Below are 19,770 nucleotides of genomic sequence, written 5' to 3' on the forward strand. Positions count from 1 at the left end.
CAGATTAAAAAATTAATAAAATTTTAAATAAATTCACGAGTATTGAAACAGAAGATAAACAAAAAAAAAAAGCAAAACCAAAACTGAACATAGATGTTTATGAAGCTTAATGGAACTTTTGCAAGGCAGAAAAAAATGTAATATAAGTGAGGGTCTGGATATATGTGGATATGATTGATATAGGATGAAGAAAAACCATATCTTAAACAAATTTGCATATAAAATAATCTTTAGCGCAAATCATTTTTCGACTTTATTTAAATGTAAATAAAAAACAAACAAAGAACCGCGCATTGGTAACGGAGAACTATGCATTGTTAACAGAGCACCATGCAAATCCATGCATTGCGACGGGAAATTCTAGACTTTTACCAGAAAGCTATGAATAGTTGAATAATTTTGTTCTTCTTCTTAACGATTGCAGGAAAAAAACTATAAAAATTGTTGGTTGATAAAAAATTGAACAAATTGAACGTGAGCAGATTTATATGTGTTTATTGTTTCAGGGAGAGGGAAAAATTAAGAGAGGTTTAATATAATTAGCTTATATTTAATTAACAATAGAAACACAAAGCCAAACAATAAAAAAAAAACCGCTGCAAAGATGAATGACAAAATCGAAACCAAATTTCTTGTCATAAACGCTTACGTTAGTAAAATAAGCAAATGTTTATGAGCGTTTAATAACTTATTTTTTGCAATAAGTGAGCAAACGTTAATGCATATGTATTGATGATGATGCGAATCAATCTTAAAATTTCCAATCTGATACTGATAAAGTAAACATTTGTTCGTTTGTCTGTTGAGCAGAGGTTTTGGGCCTTTTTTCTCAATCGTTTTATTTGACATTTTTTATTGTTGCTTCATAAGCGAAAGTGAGATTAAGTATGCGTTTACATGTGTTCAGCGCGAAACACAATGCTTGCATTATGCGTTTTGAGTGGTTTAAGAACTGCAAAAATAAAATTGATCGTGGTTACAAGTAGTTAAAAAGTGCTGTGTGTAGCTTGAGTTGCGGTAATCCGAAGTCTTAAAATTTATGCGTGCGTTGTTTTTGACAAACAAAAAACAGCACAGGGGTACACAATTATGTGTTTGTCAAGGCAACTAAAGTCATATGGCATTATAAGCTGCCATGCATTTTCGCAATATTAGGTAAGCCGAGGGTGGCCTATACCACTGCGTTAACTTCCTTTGGATTCGAGTGGGTGGGGCTTAACGGCACCCTCCAACGAGGCGTCAGTTTTCGATTACATTTCTTCTTTTATTAATCTTTTATTGAAAGTTTACTTGTCTTATGATAATAGAATCCGGAGAAAAGAGAGAGGAAATGCTGCGTCGTTTACGAAATAATACGAAAATTCGATCTTTTTCATTTTATCAGTGCGTGTGATGAATTTAGTTCCAGTCAGGCGATTTTGTGGAATGAAGGTCGCTTTTGTTGGACTGCGTTGCATACAAATGCGCTTCAGCAACGCATGCAAGCTGCATGTGTGCGTTGCTGAGGCAAGCATTGTGTTCGTGCTTTTGGTTGGCAAATCTCATATAAAACCAATGCTTTGATTTTGATAAAACAGTTGATCGTAGTAAGTTTTAGCGTATGGTCGGAATTAACGGAATTAATTAATAGTCCGTTGAAAACGCAACCATTATAACGTGCTTGTGCTAAAATATTTTAACGGTTTTCGGTGTTTGATTGTCTATGCATGCTGTTATATGTGTATGTGCATAGTATTTTATTTTTTGCTTGTGTATTTTTTGGATGTTTCTTTATTTTTTTTTAAAAGTTGTTGTGTGTAATGTTTTCATTTCGCTATCCAAGGAGTACATTAAATTAATTTTCAATTTTAACAACCAGAAATTTAATTTATATGTTGTATATGTTTAATGATTTGGGATTAAATTGGACACGTCCACCTGTCCGTCTATCCGTCTTTTTTTCTTTTGATTGAAATTTTCGCGGTAACGTTCGCTCAGATATATTCTGGATTGACATGTAAACGACAAGTTTAAGTTAAAGTTTTAAGTATCATCGCAACTCGTGCATAATTAAAAAAAGGAAATAATCTGAAAATGGAAATATGGAAATTTTCACTCGGCGAGAGTAGTTTAGAAACAGGGATCGAATATTTTGCAAAACAACTCAGAACTTGCCTGGAAAATTGTTCTCCTTTTTGATACGTTTACTTAGTTTTCTTTAATTTAATGAGCAATCAAGACTCGTCTTGAACTCCGTGCAATGTGATTTTATTCAATTGGTCTCAATTTGAAAATGAACGAAATAATTTCAACAAATGTTTTGTACTTCTTCTTTTTTGCTGGTATTTTGCGTTTCCTCTCTGTCTATTTTAATGAAAGAATAGACAGTTTTCTGTTTGCTTTTAAAACATTTTGTTTAATTGTTTCTAAAAATTTAATAAAAAAAACATATTTTTTTAGAATCTGAAGATCGTGGAACAGTTAAGAACAAAGGAGGGAAAATGCAAACAGTTATCAAGTAAGTTGTCTATTTATCTATTTGTTTCTTCTAGTATTAGTTCTGTGAATATTTTACATTTGAAAATTGAAAGAGTATAAACCTGTTCTTGCTAGCCTCATTAGCTCATTAAATAATCTTTATATGGCTTAGAGCGTTTGTTTGTACAGACTTTTGTGTGAATAGATGTTAAGGGCGTTTATAATTCAAAACAATGTTGGAGGATTCGGATAAACAAACTTACTTGTATTATTTGTTACTAAGCGTATAGCCTTCGGTAGTTAGTTGTTTTCACTAAGTCTTGGGATCACATTGCCTTGTTTAACACTTGCTTTAACTAAAGGGTATTTTTTTAAGTGAGTACGAAGCAATTCATTGAAATGGCAGAGAAGCACAAAAATGTACCTGGTGTAACAATAGCTATGTCATGGTTACGCCATTACAAATACTAACGGTAATTTGCGGCGGTTAAAATAACTTGGACAAGTGAACAATCAAATCCTCTGAAACAAATAAGGGATAACAATAAAGGATGAAAAAAATCAGCGATGATTTGATATTTTCGATCATTGACAATTATCAGAGTATAAAGGTTCGTGGGACTTGAATAACATTCATTCAACCAACTTTATCGAATGATAGGAGTGTGCTAGCTATGTCGTTTCATTTGGAATAACCGCCAACGGGCGTGTTCATAAATTATATATATTGTCAATCATTATCCTATGAAATATATTTATTTTATGTTCGTACATCGTTGTCTTTGCTCTTGTAAGCAAATGATCAAAAAACTCAAAAAAGAAAACTGCAGAGTTTAAATCCACACTCCTGGTTTCAAAGTACGCGCAATTTCACCCCAAATGTGACCAAAATTACAAACGAAACAAAGTTTTTGAAAAACTCACCACGGTAAGCATAAATTTGTTCATACAGAATACATCGTCATCAAATGTAACACACATACATAAAGGTCCTAAATTTTTACATGTAATATATAGAGGGGTTCCACATATGATATCATACGTTCTATTTGATCTCTGTTTGACTTCGGGCAACTTTTATTTGATTAATAGGTGCTTTCAGTTGGCTTAGGGGAACTTTTAATGGATTTAAAGGTACTTTTATTTGATTTAGGGAAGCTCTTATTGCACTTTGGGGTAATTTTAGCTGGTTTATGTGAACGTTTATTGAGGTTAAGGCTACCTTTAGTTCGCTTAGTGGTACTTTTATTAGACTTTGCGGTGCCTTCATTTGAATTATGGGACTTAGAGGAACTTTTATTCGACTTATGTTCTTGAAAGTTCTGGTGGAGTCACGTTCTCCGTCAACCGCTCAACAAAAGCCGCATGTTTAAGAAATTTTCTTCCGTTCTAAATGTAATATCTAAAATATGTATGTACAGCGTTATTACACTATCTATATTCATATATACCTTGGATTTGTGGATCGAATCTCCTTACCCGAGGACTCAAATATATGAAGTAAAAAGATCAAATTTGAAAAGGAGGAAACAAAGTGCTCAAACTTTTATGAATAGATAAGAAACCCCAACAAGTGCAGGTCTAAAATTTGGCTGCAGCGTTTACTAGAAGAATGAAAAAGTTTACAGGTTCTGAACTGAGAAAACTGACATCATACAGAACTGTCAAAGAAAAAAAGGAAAAGAAAAATATGAGCTTGCTCTTTTCTATTTTAACATTGTTATGTAACTCAGCAGTTATATTACTAGTAGAGAGGGTGTACTTTCTTTCGTATATTGTACATTCATTATTTCATTAAAGGATTGGTTAACGAAACCTTTCCAATTAATTTAGGTCACTTTTACCCATAAAAGAGAAGTTCAAAATTAATTCCCGACCAAAGGCAAAATACAAACGAAATTTTTCGATTTTCAAGCCAACACATAAATGAATTCAGTTAAATTAATAAGCTTTTAAGGGTGCTCTACGTTTATTTTCGAACAATTCTGTTGTAATCTGTTGAATGCGTACTATTATAATTTTGTATTTTATATTATTGTAATTTTTTCTTTTAATACAAATATTTATTTACTTGCGGTTTTAAGAAAATGAGAAAAAAGAAAAATAGATATTTATTGCAATTTTAAGTTTTGCAATTACATGATTGTTAAACTAAAAGACGAAGGATGCACTAGGTACACTAATTTCGTCATTCAATTTGTAATATGAAGAAAAGTTCACTTCAGGCGTTCTCACTTAACATCAGAGCTTGAGTTCATTCTACATTAGTCTGTTATTAAAGTCTTTAAAGTTGCAAATGAGAATGAAAAATGGGAACTTGGTACATATATTCTTGCTCGCATTCAACGTGTACACTTCGAAAAAGAGATGTCAGTGCTCCGGGCTAAAAATGCAGCTTACGATCTGCACAGCGACTTTTATCCCAATCATAATTAAAGAGAAATTTGTGGAACGGGAACTATTTATCAAAGTTGGTGGGTAAACACTGAAGTCCAGTATAACTTTTCTATTTGGTAACTTTGTTGTATTGTTTAGTCTGCTGTCCGTTGCTATTTTCGTGAAATAAGCAGCATATTTCTCTTTTTTTGTGATCGTTAAAGCAATTAATGCTTTATACAACGGTTTTACATTTTGTTGGAGCTATTTTTAGAAATAAAAAAATCTTGCTTTGGTGCAATTCATGCGCAATTATAGTTATAGTGAAGTTTCCATGTTATTTTTAGAAACTTTTAGCTTTTTAACTATTTCAAATGTAGTGAAACGAGTTACGAAAGGAATTGGTTGATAAAATTTTTAACACTTTTGCTTCATATTAAAACATTCCATACGCATTGGTGTGGAATAACGAAAAATCATAGCCCATTGTGTTCATTTCTAAAATAGAACGCGATTCGTCAATTCCGTCGGTTAAAATATTGAATAGGGCGATAGGACATTAAAAGTAACTCTATCTGATGTGAATGTAGGAGTTTTTAAATTTATCAGAGCAATTACGCTGCTAACAGAAACATCTTACAACAACGTTCATAATACTGACAACTGAGAGAAAAGAATGTCTTCAACATTTCGAAAAAATAAAAGAAATATTTTAATCACTTTATGCTTATAAAAATAATAACAGTAGCACATTGCTGTTTAGAATTTTTATACGATCTTCTCGCTATGGTTTTAGATCGCCCACCATAGTAGTTTTACGAAATTCTTATACCAAAACTTTCGCCGAGTTTCAAACTAATATTTTCTATAGACTGTAAGTTACATATAAGTTTTTTGCGCCTAGCGAGCTTTCGAAATCAATTTTAGCAAAGAGTATACATAGTTTCAACGTTAAATTTCAGTTTTTGCAATTGTCATTTCAGGGCTTCAAGGTTATTAGGCATGTTTGTATTATCATTTACGAGATTTCTGATCCATTTCTGCATGTAAAACGGAATGATACGCTTGGCATACCACTGTTGTTCCTTTCTAAGCACAATAACAAGAAATATAAGAAATTTAGTTAGTACTTTCCCTTCTGTTGGTTGCGTTTTTTCTCCCAAACTGGAGAATTTTGTTGGTTCCTTTGATCGTTCAGTTTAGTTGCCGTCGTATTAATTTTGTCGAAATAATTGCAAATCAAGGCTTTTACTTTCTTTTGTAAACAGGACGTGACTGTTTCCTAAATGTTCAGACACTAGTTGGAAGTGTTAAGATTGGAATGGACAACATTGTTTGTGGCTTAAGCCACCCTAAAGAGAGCGAATATACGACAAATCCAGGTTGTTATCAGTAACAATTTTTTATTTATGCATTACACTCTTATTGTTTTCTATTACGTATGATATTAATACATAAATGTGATATATAACGTATATGCAGACACATATATATACATATATACAAAAAAATTTTTTCATAAGGCGAGGACGATTTTCTATGAAAATTTGGACAATTTGCAGATGTCAAGCTGTAAACCTAGAAAAGAATTAAAGTGTGACATGACGATGACGAGGAAGTAGAAGCAGTTCGCTTTTGTTGAAAGAGCTGGCACCTATGCCGAGCTTTCTATCGGTGTGTTCATCTATGGCTGCTTTATATAGGGCTTTCGATTACAATTTTGTTTTAATAACCGTATGGTTTCCAGAAAAGAAGACCAACGGGCATGGAGGGACGGATGCACATAGTTAGGCCTATATAAAAACGTAAAATATACAATAGTGTCAGCCTTTTCCCTTATTGTTATTCCACGCTAATGGATATAATGTGTAAATTACAGTTCCGGTTATACTTGCAATTGCAGACACTAATAGAACAAGAAGGAAAAGATAGACGGGCGCAAACCTCATCAGTCTGGCTGACGAATTTGTATGGTTGATTGAGGATGTTTGACTAACCGCAAGAGCTAGTGCACTTTCGCTGGGTAATGTATAAACCTTTTAAACGATTTGAACACATGCTTCAACCATTTCATCCAATGCAGACGGAGTTTGCGATTTCAAATATTTCGCAGCAAAACTTGTTTTTCTTTCCTGTACTTTAAATGAACAAAAAAAAAAGAAGAAAAATCGCATTACAAAACAGACGAAATTCGCGACTTTCTCTATCAATATTTGGTGTAAAATTTACAAAATGTGTTTTCGTCTATTTGTAACACGTAATAATCGAAAAAAAAATTTTAAAAAAGAATAATTGCATTACAATATTGCTGTAATGCTTTTTTGCTGACTCAAAAAAAAAAAAAAAAACAATTTTTTACATTTTATTCCGGTTTTACTTTCTTTTCAAATCGTATACATTTCAATGTGCCGATTAGATTGTGATTTCTTGGATTTTTTTGACTTTATTATTTTTTTATGCATTTTCAAGTATGTTTATATGTATTTGATCTTTTTCATATGTCGAATGGAAAAAAATCGAGTTTAGGCTTTCTTATTGTTGTTGTTGATACTGTCACGTCGTCTACCTTTACTTTTCACTCGGAGTATATCATCATGCTTGCAACGACCAGACTGCTTGCATCTCTCTCCGCAAACCAATTCAAATAAAAGTGAAATTTGTTTTTTAAGCTTGTTTAACAAATAAAAACGTGTTTGTATTTATTTAAGAAGAACTTGCACTTATAATATATATATATATATATATATTATCTGTATGCCTCACTTTCTTTTAACAAATATATGCGTATAAAGTGCGGGAGTTATTTCATTTCTGTAGTAAGTAACGAACATTTGACAAATCAATTCAAATAAATACTTATTGACGAAAACGCTTTTCAAAATATTTTACTTAATGATTGCTTCTCGAGAAGCAATTTTTGTGGGACTGACACACTGTTATAGAAGAAGGAGAAGAGAAGTTATAGGTAAAAAAGAAACAATCACTTGCTAGCCAACGTCACGCGGTTGATGGTTTTCCAATTTGACGGTTTGAATGCCCAGAAAGTAAATTACTTGCACGTTTGTGAAGATTTCATTTTGTAGTTGTAAGCATCGTGTAAGCGGCGTGGCATCATATTCTTCGCTATTTCTCCGAAACTCCAAGCAAGCAAACTTTTTTATAAGAATCCCCATTGATTGCTCTTTCATCCTGTAAAGGCAATGCTACCTTAGGGTACTAAGGCCCCCTTCAATGAGGATTGTCTTACTCCCTGAGGGGTCTCTAATTGAATTATACTAATTGCCGATGGTTGTAGGCAACCCGTCCGATTAAGGCTTCGTGCCAGGTGCGCACGTTAAACCCTGATAAGACATCCGGATAGGCAACGGTGTATCGTGTGAAATTTTCCTGAAGAAAGGAGTGATCATATGCTTTGACGAAGTTTATGCGCGCAAGGTTTCTTGGCACGGGAATTTGTCTCAACCATCAACCTTGACAATAAACATCAAGCCGAGAAGTACAACATTTGCAGTGAAGAATATTAAAAGCTTCCTTTCAGCCAACCAAAATACATTCTCACTTTTAAGAATACATAGCGACTTTACCATATGATTTCATATACGGCAACGTTGTTTATTAGTATAACAAATCGATTGTGAACAACTTAGCTTAAATTACCCAGCAGTCACTCATTTATTGGCTTGGGTGCGTAATTGTTAAATACCAATAGTCACATTCGCATTGATTTTGAATTGTATATTATTACCTTTTTTTCGAAAAGAAATTGCCAGTTCATTGATACTAAAACAAACAACGTTCCGATTTCTTTCCATTCTGCACTTGAGGCAAAGTGCGTAACGAAATCGCACCTATATCATTTCGCAATAGATATTGTTGTATGATTGTATTTCGTTTCACATATTTGATGGAATGTGATGGGTTTTCTATTCAATCTTATCAATATACGTACGCCCAGTACCATTGAAAGCTTTAACGCCCTATGCTTGTATTTATGGTTATAAAAAAGTGAATGGGATAAAATTTTCTTTCTAAAAAATCTTTCACTGTTAACCAAAAATAATCCGGGCCGCGACGTTCACCTTAATTGATCTAGAATTGACACACTTAGCTTATCGTTCTGTAACGACAAGCAAATTCTCTTTTTCAAGTCCTTTTATCTGATACTTATATAGTATTACTAAGCAAAAATTAGTCGAACACGTCGTCGTGTCCATCATATTTTTGTTAAAAATAACGAAGTTTTTCCTTTGAAGAATGTACAAAATAATTTTAGGCCTCCTGTCTTGTTTTACATATGACTGATCACCGTAAAAGTGAAAAAAAGAAAAATGAATCAGTTATTGTGTGGGCATGGTCGATTTTGCACTTTTGACAATAAAGGTTAAGGCGAATGTGGAGAATATAAGCATTTTATTTTTCATAATTTGAGAAGTGTCAACAACACACCATACAGCGACCCAGGTGGACAGACATGGCTGAATCCATTCGGAATTTCACACTGATCGAGAATATATACACTTTATAGGGTGTCTGAAGCTTCCTTTTGGGCGCAAGCATTATAACAAAATGAGCATGCCCCATCATTTAGTGGTGAGTGTAAAAAATGCAAATCTAGTCAAAAAAATATCAGGCTAACTTAATAAAGCGTATGCCTCCCACACGAAAAATTTGAGTATTACGAAAATTTTTCTGAAGGCAGCAAGCTTAAGCATAAACAGTGTTGTAATTCGATAGCAAGATGGTTATCCTTAAAGAATTATAAGGTTTAGCCCTAAGAAGTTAGTAATTGATAGGAATATGTTGCCTTCAAACCAAAGTTCTTTCATGATGTTAATAATTTCGTTTTTAACGAATATCAATTTTTGGCTGAGCGAATTTCGTTAATTAAATTTTTTTTACATGTTTACTATTATCGTTTATGGTCGTAAACGGTGGGCGTCTCTTTCTATAGATAACTTTAGCAGAACGCAATTTTTAGCGTGCAATTTTTGTACTGTGGAAATTTCTTTCCCTGTATACTACACCTATAAAATTTATACAGTTTGTTCTCATGCATGAAAATGAAAAATAATTATTAAAGATTTTGAATAACATCAATGCTATTTAAAATGCGTTACAAACCAACAAACTTTACCATTGACAAAGGAGGAAAAAGTTCAATAGAAATGCCTCCATAAATATAAATGTGTTAATGATGTTCTCCTTATTGTTGCACTTACCTTCTCTACGTCTGGGCAAATTAACTTTCTTGAAACACCTTCGAAGGTAGCTTCATCAAATTTATCAAAACCTTTACAATATGCAAAGCTACGGATATACGGTAAAGCATACATAGGCATATGCAGTATCGATCTAAGCATCCCTCTCTTCGTCTATGCAATGTTCGGCGTAAGCATCCGTGTGGTCGCGAAAATTAAGTTATCAACTTCACATTTGACAAATGCGTTGGACATTCTTGCATGCGGTATAAGCTAAGGGACACCCATACAGTACAGCATAAATTGAGAACAACTGTGTTTTAAAACACAAAAAAAAAAAAATTCAACAAATACTACAATAAAAATTTTTTAATCCAATATTATAGAACATCGAAATTTCATTTTCTTGGGGTATTTTTTATAAAATCAAATTTAAGTAAAATAATTTTCTTATTGATTTTTATTTGATTTGTTTCTCTATTTTATTCCTCGCTCTTATAAGGAATTAAATAATAATTTTTATGAGATCGGAACGTTCTTACCGAAATTGTTTTATCTTGATTAATATATATTTAGTTTTAACTTATTTTATTAAGAGCATTGTTCGCTAAGATGGGATGATTGCGATTTCTTTTTACCGACGAACGCATAAAAACTGTTTAATTTTTATTTTTAAAAACGTAAGTTAAGTAGACAAACATGTATATACACGTATATACACGTATATACACGCATATTCGTTAGAAATCGGTTATTTAATTGCTCATTATTATGTTTTACCTTTGTATGCAATACAAAACTCATATAAATCTATATAATCCATACATAAATACTACTACATATGTTTTATTTGTATTTTTATCCAATTACGCACCATTGCAGATTAATCATCTTCACGAAACAATGTTCTTATTTTAGAGCGTATGTAAGCAAAATGTTCCTGTTTTAATAATCTTCAAACTGAATTTTATTAAGTAAAAATTTCGCACGAAACATAACGCTTTCATCTAAAGCCAAAATTATTAAGGTTAGATACTGAAATTTTTGATAATTGTAGGGAGAGCCTACGTAAGAAAGGGTTTTACTAATTTTGTGACACTAAACCTATAACAATGAAAAACCACTCGACTTTTGAGATCATCCTGGATAGTTCAACAGAGTGATCTTGGTGACCAAATTCATTCCTCCTATTTATATTTTAATCAAGAAAACGTTACGAAAAAAAAAAAATTAAACACCATTTGATGAGATTTTAGACATCCAAGCAGTACCGGGAAAATGTCAATCAAAACTGCTCCTAGTGGGTTAGTTCAGGTGAACTTAGTGAATGCAGGGACAGGTTGCTCTCGAACATTGAATTACTTCTTGTTATATAATCGCGTTTAGCATTCGCAGGCATGCTTCCTTGCGGGCCGTGCTTGTTCGTAACAAGATTTTTTAGCCAATCACTGAGTGATTAAATGTGTCCTTTAATGTCCGCAGCTTTAAAAAGTCAAACAAATGACGGACGAACGGGCCTATGGAGACGAAAGCGGATGAATGCCATCTAAGTGTACACAACAATATTACGATTGTTAGAAATGGATTCACTATATAAATCTTTCATGCAAGTAACGTTCAGGTTTATCGTTGCAATGTGTAAGATTTGCTATCGGCTAAATGCTGGCGAAACGTGCTGCTGAATAAAGACGAATTTTGCAAAAATGAAAGTGTCCTTTTCTTTCTTAGCCCTGAGAATTGATAATCGATGTTAGAATTAAACAATGAATTTTCATTTGGTTGCTAACATATCACCTAATAAGTTCGAAGAATGACTTAAAGATGTTGCGCCTATTGACGATTCCGTATGAGTTTTTAATTATGCCACCCTTCGAGCGACATGTATCAAAATTTCAAGTTGCCTTGGTGACGCTACGCACGAAATTAAGATATTTTCGTTGATTTGAAAGTTCCAAAGGTAACGTCACTGAAACAACTGCAACTTATCAATAGTCACCCTTCCGAGCGCAATGCAATAATTGTTTTGGGTGCGCAATGTGTTCATGACATGCATCGCGATGAGACTGAGTAACACTTCCGAAGAACACTTGTTGTAACCGGTAAATTCGATCAAAGTTGTTCTTGCAACACGAAGACAGAGTTGAAAACCCTTCTTAGGAGAAAAGTTAGGTCTCTGAGCTGCCGGATGACGAACGCAAACAATCCGGGTATAAAGTCTTCATCGAAACATAAATTCATTACTTATTTACACCTGCCTGGTTACCGTTTGAATTTATGTCCTAATAAAGTGTTAGCTGCACAAATGTTAGAGTTCCAATTTTATGGCATACTAACAGTTTCAACCTCACAGTTGACATCGTATTAATGAATTCAATGAGCTTTTAGCTGATAAGCACAGATTTACGAATCAAACAAACTAATTGCCGGTGCGGGAATTTTTTTAAAATTTAAATGTGTTTTTGCACCAGTAAAATGCAGCACCGCATGGTTGTATTTCAAAGGAATTAAGAGTTTTGCGATATATAGCAAAACGTGCCCCCAATGTTGCGCATATATTCAAATTGGGCGTTAAGAATGAAGAAAATAAAGCTGTAAGCTTATATCAATTCACCTGATAGATGCGTAATGATCCTTCTTTAGTTGTATTTGTAATATAACATTAAAGAGCTAAATAGTAAGGCGAGGACGTTCTACGTCTTTTGTAATAAAAGCATATTTAGTGTTTCTAACAATTTCTTAAAATTTACGTGTAAGTTATCGTTTGAAATGGTTTTGAAGAAAGTAAATAAATAAAAAAGAGAACATTTACACTTAAATATAAATCTTAGAATTGTTAAAACCTGAACAAATTGAAATTTATATTGAACTTTGCTAGTAGAGTAGGTAATCGTTGCAATAAATCTTTGCTCATGGATGTGTTTATTGCAACATCTTTACCTGACACGAATATTAACTGTTTCTAAATCCAAAAAGATGAGCGGATATTAATTTCCCCATTTCGTATGTAACATTCAGAAGTACGCACCACAAGAATTCACATTTTTGATCAGTGTAAGCTTCTGAGCCGATTTAATGAAGTTCTCTCTATGTGCCGCTCAAACTTTCAAAAATTCACTTGACGCTCAGTATGTACATTAGCAAAGGCCGTCTTCAACTGCCAATGCGTTTACATGTAACAAAAGTTATAACTCGATTAATTTCAGGCCGAAAAAACGCATCATCATCATCGAGGAGCTGATCGTAATTTACAACTAAAATAAATAGTTGTTTTGTTTTATTAAAAACATTAGTGTTTCAATGTCAAAATAGCTATGTATGTAGATTTTAACATACAAACAAAAATATTTCCACGATTTTATCGGACTGCTTGCTTACTATGATCAATTCGTTGTTTGAACTCTACTCCTGATGGAAAGAGTAGAACATCCTCTGCATATATCCGATTTCTGAGATCAAAGTCATTAATTCATGACTAGAGAGACTACGAACTTGTCAATTAGGTAGTCTTCTATCTTCTTCATCGCAGTTTTGCCTTCAAATATCATTCTTGGGGCATATAGTAAATATTCACGATAAGTATTCATTTCCAATCCAACAGAAGAATGAAATTGCATGAACTACTCCAACGATGACTGTGCTAACTTTCAGGATAAATAACTGAATTACGTTTAGTAGAAAGTTTAATTTATCTGTTTAAGCATTTGGAAAAGTCTTATATGACTGAGTACTGTAAAACAAGCAAATGCATGAACAAATCATAAAACGAACCCAACAGGCATTCGCAGTTGCGGCTGTCGCTGTTGTGAGGTGCCAATCGTCGAATTGCATAAAAGCTTCATTCATTCATTCAATCATTCAAGCATTTCCTTCCTGCTTTGTAATGTAATTCTATAAAATGGGCCTTCGCTATACAAATGCTAAAGCGCGCATAAAACTAAAACGCAACATGCTCTTGCAAGATGTTTCCTTTTGTAAAGGAATATAAATAAATTATTATTCAATTATTTTTCAATTTCATTTTGCTTTTAAGACGACTCCCATTATTGGTAATCCGTAAATAGTTGATTTTTAAAAACCGATCGAAACAAAGTAGCACGAGTACAATTGCAATATTATTTGTAATTATTACATTTGTGTTTGTAAAATTATGTAAATGTTTTCTTGATTTCGGCTTATTTAAATCTTACTAATGATTAAATTTATGACACTCATAAAGTTTAGATAAATTTGCAAATAGTAATTTTGGTTAAAACAAACGTTTGATAAGCGAGGGAAGCGAAAGATGCAATTTATAAGAGAGTGAGAGAGAAGGAGAAGAAGAGAGAACAGGAAACAGTTGAGTCGTAGAGAAAGTGACTTTGCTTGACGTTTCAAACTTTTATAATCACGCGTGCCGTATAGATTGAGTCTGGGCCGACTAAATCGAGTCCAAATCGTTATCATTACTTTCAACGGAACTAAGGAATAAATGATACGCGACCTCAGGCGTTCATGGGAATATTCAATACAGGCGAAAATCACTTAGAAAACATCAGGAAAGGAAACAGGAACTCAGCGCAGGCTTACTTTCTTTACTTTGTCTTTTTCAAATTCAAAGAAAATAAACAATCGGGTGTTGGAGTTGAAATCAAAAATCGTCAAATGCCATGCGGCTCTCATATTAAGGTCGCCGTGGGGCTTTTTTCAAATATGGAATCGTTTTAGTTTTGGTTGTCTTCCCCGAATGTGAAAGTTTCATTGGGATATAGATCAGATGCCCGTAATTTTCGGTTCCATGTTTTACACCCTGGTTCTTATCGAATAGGTGTAGCCATAAGCGAGGTGAATTGCAGCAGAATTAATGTTTCATGTTTCCTGTAGGAGTCATCAGAAATATTAGTACAGTTTTTTCAAAGACCAATGGATGGAACTGAGAATTCTCCTTTTTTCTTTTCTGAATACTGTCCTTTTTTTGTAATCTAGGGAAGAAATAGTATATGTAAGTATTTACCAATGACGCGCTTTAATAGACGAAGAGACTCATGTGTCTGGCCAACGTTGGTTATACAACATATGAATCGTAGTCGTAGTAAAGGCAACTTTACTCAAGACTTACTTATCTTGCCTTTTTTTTTAAAAAAATGCTTATAGTGATTTTTCACGCCTAACTTGTTTGCATCAAATCGTGTTTCGAACTGTAAACTTCTAACTATTTAAGTACAAAAATATAGATGTGCATAACTCTGATAGCGAACGTTACAACTTTTTTGACAACCCAATTAAAAAGATCACGTTTTATTACCCTGGCCCTTGACATATGTGAATAAAATTAATTAGCAAATTAGCATCAAAGGCGTGTTCTTCTTTGGGGGAAGCCCATCATTCCAGTAATAGTTGTTAAGCTTGTTTTCAACGTATTTCAATTGAGTTTCCGATAAAAAAACGCGATCATTTGCTAATAAGTATCGCTTAAATTTATTTTTCGGAAATCTGCTAGGCACTTCTCTTTAAGATGTTGCTTGAGAGATATTATCAAAAATCTGAATGGAAAGAATCAAAATTGGTCCGTGCCCTTTAAAAAATTTTTCTAGGACGATAAAGCTGCCATTTTAGATATATTCGAATTCTTCCTCATTCGCCTTCCTCGACATTTTTATTGTAGCGTGTAGCGGCTTTGCTGCGTCTCTCAAAGTATTGCAAAATGGATAAAGACAACGGCAGGAAAATTTATAACTCTATAGTCGAATGCTGTCCTATTACTACCTGTTAAACCTCACCACAGACCCCCAGACTTATATATATTGTACAAGATATGCATAAGTAACGAGTGAGGATTTGGAAACCTAGTCGATGCAAGTTTTAGAAGATATTTGGCTAAGTGCGGTGTGAATCCATATTATAATTAATTCGATAAATATACGAAATTTGACGGCAGTCCATCAACGCAAATAAAAACGCCTGGTTAGAAGACAAATAACGGCCAACTAGGAAATATCGCTTTAATTAGCACATATTATAAAATGTCTTTGCTGGTTAAATTTGAAATTCTCTTCACACACTTACAGTAAAAACGTAATACGTAAGATGCTAAAAACTGAACTTAAAACGTAAGAGAACAAAAAGAATTTTTCCAGTATATTTCGAGATATCTTTTGTATTGTATAGGTATTAGTGATCTCTCTCAGATTTTGTGGACAAGTAATGACTTGTATTGCCGGTTTTCGTATAGGTTAGAGTTTTTCATATTTATATTAGGTGCTTCATCATTTTGACCATTTTTTCCTTTGAAAAATGCGTTTATTGAGAAAAATCGATGCAATATATATTACTCAAAATATTTTTCTGTATTTTTTTACATCTTTTACCCAATTCGCTCGTAATACATCTTGCTAATCTCATCATGTGCACAACAAAATACGCCCATGAATATTCCGCTTCGGTGCCGATGTGGATGACACGCCTGCACTAACCCATGAATTCACGCTTGGGATAGTCGAAGTAGATCCATCTCTTATCGCCAGTCACAGCCACAGAAAACTTTTCTTTTTATGCCTCGTAAACAATGAAGCGGCGATATTGAAACAGTTCGAAATGGCATTTTCAGTCAATTCGTCATATATTAACGTGTGGAAACGGTTGGTCCGTTTCTCTCCGAGCTATTTGTTGAGACTCTTAAGGGCTTTTTCACGGCTTTCAGAATTGCAATAGAGAGAAAGAGCTAGGTTCACACCTAAAAACAGGAAGACGGCCCCGAGACGGACCTCATCAATAATCGAAAATATAGGTGTGCGATGCTTACTTCCCAAAGTTAGTCTCTTTTATTCTTACGGGAGTATAAACGATCAATGGAACAAGGTTAATAAATCTAAGCGAACTCAAGTGAAGAATATATCGTGATAATCGTTCATATCAAAATGATAAAAAATACAGCATTCGAAATATTGGCCATCGCTAACTGTACATTCTCTCAATTTGTCGCACAATTTGTGGCTGCCACACCAAAACAACTGCTGTCTTTTTGACGCCGACTAGTCATCTAGCTATTTTCGTTTATTTTGTAAGAGGTGAGGCGATCTTTATTATGTGCATAGCGCATTGATGCAAGTAAATAATAATCGATCAAAGACATCATAAACCTATTTTGTGATTTGGATATATGGATGAACGCTATGTAATAAAAGAAATTATTTTGAGTTGCTCTTCTTGATATTCTGGTTTTTTTAATCAGTGCCTTGTTGAAATAAATTAACTGCGGCTAGTTAGGTTTAGCATTAACAGTTTGGCCAGGTTGATCTCGGTAGGCACAGAGCGTCGTCGTCTCACTATAGTGATTCGGTCTTACCACAGATTGTGATGGTGAGCCTGGTTAATTTTGCTCCTGAGATTCTGATAGTAAATTCACTTTTCATTCTTGGTAACAGAGGGAAGAGAAGGCTGTTGGCAAAACGACTTCATTTGGCCCAAAGCCTCACATCTTCGTTGTGTAACGTCCAACTTAGCTTTTTTTTGTACAAACTTTTGAGGTGCGCATGCACGTTTTCCGGTTTAATCTCGTCGGGAATCGAGGCGGTCCAAAGTATCGTTACTCGAAGTCATTTCTTAAACCAATTATTTCAAATCCGTCGGTGCTTAATTGGGACCAGAAAGTGTTAATGCGAAAAGATTGCATTAAATATAAAGATCACGGACAATGTTGATTAAGAGAGAGATACTGTGAGGAAGTGATGGGATTACACGGTCCTAAAAGTTAAAAGAATATGGCGAATTCATTGTATCACACCTAGCTAAATTAGTTCCACTTCCGGCGATACCATACTGATGCTATTTTAATTAGACAAGGGAAGTGCGTTTATTGATTTAAAAATGTGTGCAACAAATTTTGAGAAAAAGCATTTCTATTGAACTTTTTCCTCCTAAAAAAAAAAAAAAAAAAAAAACGTGTACAAAATTTATTGAGTGTTTTTGTAATTTTCATATATCAGTATTGTTTGATATTTTCAAGCATTCCATATATCAAATAAGTCAAGGAATTCATTATTGTCGGGATTTTTCTTACATTTTGTACACGTTTTGATAACTTTTCCACCAAAAATTACGTAATGAAATTATCGCTTAGCGCAAAAAACTCACGCTCCAAATATTTTTTTTCAAAGCATTATCTTCCGTAATATCAAAATTCGATATCATAAATTGTATATTTTAGATCCACACAGTCAAAAACATCCAGACGATTTCATTTCGACTCAAGCGCAAAACATTTTTTTCTTATTATTTTTTTTTTTCGAATGTTTTCTAGAATTTATTATGTTTTTTTTTTCTATTTCCTTTTTTACAACCTTCCGGAAAGAAATATTCGCCCGTTCTCCCCTCCTAATCCTCTTGATAACTTGATAAAATAAAATCAAAGTACAGTCTCTATATTTGCTAGCGATAATATTTCTGAGATATGCGTTGGTATTACGACTGATAATTGCTGTCAGACGTCCGAGTCATGAAAAAAGCTCAATTTCGGATATATATATGTAACTTTTACGCGACAACTAGTACCAAATGGGGACAAAATCATGTCTTGTATTGAATAGAAAATGCATATTAAAATTCAAATACCAATGTATTTTTATATTTCTTGTATTTCTTGTACGTTTCTTTTCTCTCTCTTTATTTGGTTGCAGTTAATTCTTTCAAATTTTCATATTTTCAAGAACGTTTTTCCTTCTTTATTCAATTTTCATTTCTCATTTTATTTTCACTTTTATTTTGTAGTTTTTCAACACATTTTCATGCTTAACTCGTTATTGCTGTTATGTTTTAACAGATTCGTAAGAGTCACGCAAGCCTATAAACAAGTTAGGCAGCGCTTGATTATGTGCGTGTCTCAATTTTGGTAGTATTAATGATTTGACAAACTTCAACGGTAACTAGCTCATATCCGTTATCACGATCATCGTTCGAATAGGAAAACATACCCACTTATATAATTATGAACATGCAAAGGGCATTCAATAATTTAAAATATTGGAAAAAAAAGAAAGACAAGGCTTAACACAAAATCATTTCAAATCCAAAAGCAAGTACCATTTGTTTTCGATTGCGCAAAAAGTATGTAAACAAGGGGATCAACTTTCGATATTAAATGCTTCGAATTTTTGTTCAGCCGGCGGATCAATCCCATCCTGAGCGGATCTAACGAGTATTTTACACTCAAATAAAGAAAAAATATGCTGAAAATATTCGGCCTCTAGAGCCCTCCACTAAATATTTATAATAATAATAATTATTGATTTAATTGCAAAATAAAGCGACGATATTGCGCAATTCTATCTTGAATGCGTCAACCCGCACATTGTATTTTCATAAAGTGAGACATTTCATAGGTTATTGCGCATTCTTAAAGTATACAAATATATATGCTTTGGGAATTGTGGGCTGACGATGGTTCCTATTTAAGTGTTTTTTGTGTTGAGAAGAGTAATTAAAAATGTGAGAACCAGTTTGCTGAGATTCTCGATGCTTGCTTCGAGGTTATAGATAAAACCAAATAAAAAAGGGACTCCTTTTTCAGATTGTACGTAATTTAGACTCTTGCTATTTTAAGGAGAACAAAAAATGAAGTCCTACCATTTTCACGTACGATTTGCAAAATTTGTTAATTGAGTCGTGGTTTTTTTTTGCTAACCAGTAGTGTTTCATCAGTAACGCAGCTAAGATTATGGGCTTTACTTAAAAAAAAAGTTCCTAGATGGTTAGTCTAGCCCATAAA

General features: G+C 33.4%; 1 protein-coding gene across 5 annotated transcripts in view; it reads left to right on the top strand.

Annotated features, from left to right (window-relative positions):
* Window positions 1-1,553: 1,553 nt before the first annotated feature.
* Window positions 1,554-19,770, top strand: part of LOC119642670 (neprilysin-2-like) — a 46,758-nt gene continuing 28,541 nt past the window's right edge. The window contains exons 1-2 of one of the 5 annotated variants that reach the window (XM_038041896.1): window positions 1,554-1,720; window positions 2,440-2,497. In XM_038041896.1, coding sequence (XP_037897824.1) covers window positions 2,481-2,497 — 17 coding nt within the window. In that variant the 5' untranslated portion in view covers window positions 1,554-1,720; window positions 2,440-2,480. Of the gene's footprint in view, window positions 1,721-2,439; window positions 2,498-5,940; window positions 6,857-19,770 lie in introns of those variants that run through there. The other 4 variants (XM_038041898.1, XM_038041900.1, XM_038041897.1 and 1 more) reach the window with 4 other exon arrangements.

Source organism: Glossina fuscipes, unplaced genomic scaffold, assembly GCF_014805625.2.
Source record: "Glossina fuscipes isolate IAEA_lab_2018 unplaced genomic scaffold, Yale_Gfus_2 238, whole genome shotgun sequence".
NCBI classification, from domain to species: Eukaryota; Metazoa; Arthropoda; class Insecta; order Diptera; family Glossinidae; genus Glossina; species Glossina fuscipes.